Source organism: Verticillium alfalfae, genomic scaffold, assembly GCF_000150825.1.
Source record: "Verticillium alfalfae VaMs.102 supercont1.1 genomic scaffold, whole genome shotgun sequence".
Taxonomy (NCBI): domain Eukaryota; kingdom Fungi; phylum Ascomycota; class Sordariomycetes; order Glomerellales; family Plectosphaerellaceae; genus Verticillium; species Verticillium alfalfae.
The window spans coordinates 556,969-562,800 of NW_003315038.1; the positions used below are offsets into that span (position 1 = coordinate 556,969).

The 5,832-nt window shown below is 55.9% G+C and overlaps 4 protein-coding genes across 4 annotated transcripts; 1 reads left to right on the plus strand and 3 right to left on the minus strand.

Annotated features, from left to right (window-relative positions):
- Window positions 1–117: 117 nt before the first annotated feature.
- VDBG_00183 (conserved hypothetical protein) lies at window positions 118–1,125 on the minus strand (the record flags this gene model as incomplete). Its single annotated transcript, XM_003008456.1, has 2 exons — window positions 118–833; window positions 934–1,125. The coding sequence occupies 2 exons, from the start codon at window positions 1,079–1,081 to the stop codon at window positions 118–120; spliced, it is 864 nt and encodes a 287-aa protein (XP_003008502.1).
- Window positions 1,126–1,539: 414 nt separating this feature from the next.
- On the plus strand, window positions 1,540–1,935 carry VDBG_00184 (conserved hypothetical protein; the record flags this gene model as incomplete). The annotated part of the gene is made up of 2 exons (XM_003008457.1): window positions 1,540–1,709; window positions 1,764–1,935. The coding sequence occupies 2 exons, from the start codon at window positions 1,540–1,542 to the stop codon at window positions 1,933–1,935; spliced, it is 342 nt and encodes a 113-aa protein (XP_003008503.1).
- Window positions 1,936–2,137: 202 nt separating this feature from the next.
- On the minus strand, window positions 2,138–3,401 carry VDBG_00185 (replication factor C subunit 4; the record flags this gene model as incomplete). The annotated part of the gene is made up of 3 exons (XM_003008458.1): window positions 2,138–2,886; window positions 2,947–3,167; window positions 3,225–3,401. 3 exons carry the CDS (start codon window positions 3,338–3,340, stop codon window positions 2,138–2,140), a joined length of 1,086 nt encoding a protein of 361 aa, XP_003008504.1.
- A 256-nt stretch (window positions 3,402–3,657) lies between these two features.
- VDBG_00186 (nucleolar GTP-binding protein) lies at window positions 3,658–5,698 on the minus strand (the record flags this gene model as incomplete). The annotated part of the gene is made up of 3 exons (XM_003008459.1): window positions 3,658–4,595; window positions 4,655–5,516; window positions 5,567–5,698. 3 exons carry the CDS (start codon window positions 5,696–5,698, stop codon window positions 3,658–3,660), a joined length of 1,932 nt encoding a protein of 643 aa, XP_003008505.1.
- Between the last annotated feature and the right edge of the window lie 134 nt (window positions 5,699–5,832).

Consider the following 5,832-nt stretch of genomic DNA (forward strand, 5'->3'; position numbering starts at 1 on the left):
TGTATGATACCCATCTATGTTCTATTCGTGGCAGTGACGTTGTACACGTTGTATCATGACGATGTATAAACACATCCTCAAAAGAGCTGGTCCATCCTCGCACCCTATCTATGTATTCTAGCTGTTGAAAATTCGCGAATAGAGTAGCTCGTGCCTCCCGATCCACAGGTCCATGATGGGCATCGTCTGCCCCGCCTCCTCCACCGGTGTCGCCCACTCCCTCTCGATAGCCGCGGCGATCATCCTCGGCACGTCACCGCTACCCAGCACCTTTTGTGCCTGATACGGGCCGAACATGCTCGCACGCACCGCGGCAGACACGAGCGCCTTGACGTGGCTGAGCATGAAGACGTACGCCGTCTGGTGCAGCGTGAGGCCGACGAGGCTTGCGACTGCGCCAAAAAGAGGGGCGAGATGGGCGTGGGCTGCTGGTGGCAGGTCGTTACATGCTCCCGCTGGCGTCTTTGCGGAGGAAGAGGAAGACGATGCGGAGTTGCTGGCTCGTAACAACGCGGCGTAGGGCTTCAGAGCCTCAACAGCATGGTGCGGCAGCGAGGAGGCGAAGCTTCGTTCCCAGATGGACAGCAGGGCGCGACCCTGGGCGATAGAGGCACGACGGCCGACGGTGCAGATGATGGCGGCATCGAGGGTGTCGTCGAGAGTGGCCAGCGCAGAGGGGTCGCGGTACGCGGCAAGGACAAAGGGCAGTGTGGTCGAAGCGTAAGAGGAGATTGACTCGGGCAGGAAGACGCTGAAGGTGGCAGAGTTGCGCGGCGTATGTGCCAGATAAGATTCGAGACCGCTGCTGAAGGCGAAGGAGCCGAGTGGCAGGGCTGAATCGGAGAGTAAGAGAATGTAATGATTTGCTGAGGAGAAAGCGTCTGGTACGGTTGTGAGTCAATGACTTGAGTTGCTCGTGAGCGCTTCACTCACTGAGCGGAATTTCAGAAGGTCGATGAACGAGGGTCGTCTCAATCTTGGCCTTTTGCTGGAGCCGTTGCCTCGCGGCGGCCAGTTTGGCCTCGAGCTCTGCTATCTCATGCTGGGTATCCTCAATGAACTCATCGTGTTCTGAATCCATTGAGCAGTTGCTGGTACAGGGAGTGCCTTATCATGTCCTTGATTGGAGAAGTCATCTTTTGCCGGACTCGGACATCAGATCGAGGGTCTCCATGTAGAGGAAGCTTTCGGGTGGTGCATTAGCGGCGCGATAGCGGGCATGCCCACTAAAAACCGACCAATGTGATGCAAAGGGCCGCCGTAGACGTTCGGGGTCTGTACTCGGCGTCTGGCATCATAGATGAGCCCATCCTGACTTGACATCGACCTCGCTTCAACCACCTCAATACAAGTCAATTCAGTGTTTGAAACGACGAGAAACGTTCCTTCATTGTGTACACATCAATTTCAGCGTCATTAACACAAACCCCAACATAGTCCTCTCTTCTTGATCATCTCAAGGTCGGCGAATGGTATCCCACCACGCGCCCGGTCACTTGTCACACGACAAACCACCCAGAGCTCCAGCAACCACGCAAAATGCCTTCACACAGCCCATTGCAAACCACCGAGGCCAATGAAGCCGCATGGGAGGCTACGAGGGGCGCAGTCGCCGGTGCTGCGAGATGGGGACTCGTCGCTGCTGTCTTTGGTGGTGCCGCACAGTACTTCTCGCCGTTGTACAAGGGCATGACAATCCAGTTCAAGATGTAAGTCAACAGCCTTCCCCTGAGCCCATGGTCCAGGCGATTTAACCTCCCCAGCTACATCCAAATGTCAGGCATGGTGTTTGGTAGCATGATCGAGGCCGACTCGCGGTTACGAGAGTACGAGGCCCGCATGAGGATGCAGCGGCGCATCCTGAGAGACCGGGCAAAATGGAAGGAATTTGAGGATTCCTATGCGGAGCCAGAGCCCGAAAAGAGCGACAATTGAGGTAACAAAAGTCATGTCTAGAAAGGTCAACGATTGAGTCATTTCGAAGAGCCACATTATGGACCTGTTTTTGGAAACCTCTGTACAATATCATAACCATTGATCCCTGGATTTTGGTGTATCACTCTCAACCCCGAGGCCCAGTCCAACGCCGATTCATGCATTTCATCACATCCACTGCCTAGTTCGCCTGTATTGGCGCTCATTTGGTCGCCACCTCGAACCGCTTCGGATCCATGTTGATCTTACAAAGCCGGACCACGCACCCGCTCAGCTGTAGAAGCGTCTGTACGCCCTCCAACACCTTCATGTGCGTGAAGCCAATCTCCTTGATGAATTCGAGCTTCGAATGTTCGCTCAGCGTTGGGATCGTCTTCGTGACCTTGAACATGGTACTAATGATGTCGTGGCTTGAGTAGCCTAGGTCCCACAGCTCCCGTAGGATATCCAACGCAGAGTTAACGTTTCCCTCGTAGCAAGCCTTCAGCATCGCCTGCACCTTGACAGGATGCGGGCTGTCCACAATCTTGAAGACGTTGTCTCCGCTGACGAAGCCAAAGCCCGAAAAGGTACTCTGCAGGTTGTTGATCGCTTGTCTCATGTCTCCCTCGGCGGAGAAGACCAGTGCCGCCAGTCCGTCGTCGCTGTACTGCACACTCTCTGCCTCGATGATCTGCATGAGCCTCTTGACGACTTGCGCGTCCGTCAGTCGACCGTAGCGCAGGATCGCGCATCGCGACTGCAGCGGCTCGATGATCTTGTTGGACTGGTTGCAGGCGAAGGCGAAGCGGGTCGTGTTGGAGTAAATCTCCATCGTGCGGCGGAGAGCCTGTTGCGCGCCCGATGTCATACTGTCGGCCTCGTCAAGGATGACGAGCTTATGGCGGCCTTGGGGAAGGGTGACTTTCTTCTGAGCGAAGCCCTTTATGCGGTTGCGAACGACGTCGATGCCTGGAGCCTGCTGTTAGTGACGTGCAGAGCTTGAGGGGGGGGGGCTCAGGCGCGGCGTACCTCGCTCGTCACTGGCGTTCAGTTCCAACACGGCCTCTTTGTACGACTCTCCGAGCAGTTGCCGTGCCAGGCAGAGCACGCTCGTTGTCTTTCCGATACCAGGCATGCCCGAGATGATGACATGCGGCATGTTGCCCTCCTTCGCAATAATCTTCAATCGCTCAATCGTTTCCGTGTTGCCGACGACATCATCGAGGAATACCGGGCGATACTTTTCGACCCTGCAAGCATCGTGAGCTTCCTTCAGCTTGTTGCGGGGGGTTCTGATTCTAACTTACCAAGGGAGCTCGTATGTTGGAGCGCCATTAGCAGTTGTTGAGACTGCTGTCGTAGCGACTGATAATGACGACTCTCCCGCTTCCTCCAGCTTTTGCACGTTCTTCTGGGCCGGCATCGTGTTGTATCCGTCGGTTGTTTTCTTGGTCAGGAGGCTGCACGAGAACCCACTGAGCACTGAAGAAAGTCCGTGGCATGGTAGGCACTTAACGCGAAGGGAGGACGACGCGAAGACACGCGCACGGCGCTAGACCCTATTCGTGCAGACGCCCCACCACAGCTTCAATCCCCATCGACATGAACTTGCGGTGATGCTATGCGCTCACAGTGGACCAACACATACATCACTCACAAATCACACCAACATGTGAACCTGAATATTCGACGTCATGTCCCTTAATTCATTGAACTCCATCATGCTTTTGGCTATCTGCTTCAATCATCATCCAGGTCGACCGCACGCTTCTTCGCCTTTCCGTTCTTCGGGCCACCCTTGAAGTGCTTTTTGCTCGACATGATCTGCACGTCCTTCGGGTCCAGCCCATTCTCCAGCGCGACAATCGCTCTGGCTTTCCTGCCGCTCAGGGTCTTGGGTCCTGCTTTGCCTTGTTGAGAGTACTGGTGGCTGAAAGGCATCTTGAGATGACCTGAGCTACTGCTGCCAGGGCCGAAGAAGCCGCTATCGATTTGCTTCGACTTGGGACCCGCAGGCAACGCTACAAACTCAGAGGCCATGGTTGATTCGTCGTCTCCCGCAATGCTCAGGTCCTCCATCACAGGAACGAGATGGCCGCGGCGGTGCTCGGGCAGGTGCTCGTCGTCGTAGAGCTCGGAGTTGAACTCCTTGGCGTCGACCGTGTTCGGGGGAGGCTGGCAGAACAGGAGCTTGCCTGCAACGTAATCCTTGAGGATGTATCGTGCAGCTCTGGACTCGTCGGGCTGTCCAAGACCCTGCGTCTGGTATCCACGCGCCCTAGCGTACGCCCTCAAAAGCTCTGAGGCAGTGGGCTTGCCGGTACCACCCTCTTCGAGCGCCCGGGTCCTGATGGTGATGCCATACACGGCCTCGAGGAAGTGCTTGGGTATCCTGAGGGCGACGAGGCCAGCGGGGCCGGTGAACTCCCTCAACTGGTCGATGGGAAGGACACCGTTGCAAACAAGATCGGCCTTGGTGTTGGCGAAGTTGGGGAACACGAGACCTGGGCAATCGCAGAGAATAACCTTCTCGCTGAGGTGGATGGTCTGGAAATGCTTAGTCTTTCCGGGTGTTGAGGAAACAGACACCTTCTTGGCTCCGATGAGGGCGTTGATGGTGGATGACTTTCCGACGTTCGGGTAGCCGACGAGACCGACCGAGAGCTTGTGATCCGGTGCTGGTAGGAAAGGGGTCAGCGGTTCTTCTCGTCATTCGTACGCTTCGTGGCAAACTTACCGGCATCTTTCGGCGCGTGGCTCAAGAAGATGTCCTCCAACTCCTCAACCGTCAATATCCTGATATCCTCATCGTCAACTTCGACGTCTGCCTCTTCTCCAGCCTCCTCTTCCTCCTCGCTCGACTCCTCAGACTCGTCCTGCTGCTCGCTTGCCTCCCGTTGCGGGGCTTTGGAGCTTGCGTCCTGCGACTCAGCCTCGGCCTCTGCCTCCTCTGCCTCGAGAGCCTCCTTCGCCAAAAAGGCTGAGAAGAACTTGTAGGCAATACCAGTCTCCTTCAGGTATTTCGCCCAGATCTTGCGTTGCTTCACAGTCATCATGTCGGCCTTGTTGATGAGCAGCAGGTTCTCCTTCCTCTTATCGACAGCCTTGACGTAGCTGTCAAGATCGTCGGATCGGAAGAGGAGAGGGTTACGAGCATCGACAATCTGCACGATGAGATCGGACCTCTCAATGACACGCCACAGTTGCCTCCACACCTCGAGATTTCGCTCAAACGGAGTCATAAGCAAGTCGTTGTTCTCTTGGAGCTCAGCAAGGCCCCGGCGCCAGTCCAAGAAGCTCTCGCGCTCGAGGGTATCGAGCTGCTCGGGTGTCGTGGACTCGTCCCACTTCGGTCTCCTCGGCACCGTCAACTTGCCCTTGTGAGCCCGCTGCTTGCCCAAGACGTCGCGCTCCTCGGCGCCAGAAAGGAGGTAAGGGTTCTTCTGGTCAGTGTGGATGATCTTGATGTTGCTTGTCTTCTCAGCAGTGAAGTCAGTTCCGGCGAGCTCAGCCGTCGCCAGAAACTCGTCGAGAGCGCCCTGCTCAGTGACGGATCGCATCTTGACCCATGACGCCTCCTTCTTCTCATTCGTGACGTACTAGGACTCATGTGAGAATGTATTGCCGACTGAAGCGCATGGGTACTTACCTCCTCTCCAGTCGCATGGTTGATACGCGTGATGGCGGAACCCCTCTTCCGGTCCTGGCCGTTTCCTTTGCCGAAACGGTCATTCATGAGGGTGTTCCCCAGACCGAGGGTATTCTTCTTCGCTTTCGGCATCTTGAGATCGATCAAAGGTAACAGACTCAAGTAATATGACTATGGTCGATGGTGGTGAAAGGGTTGGGTTCAGCAGAGCGGTCGAGGATGAGTCGCCGTTCGTACCTGATGTTGCCCCGCTGAATAATGCGACG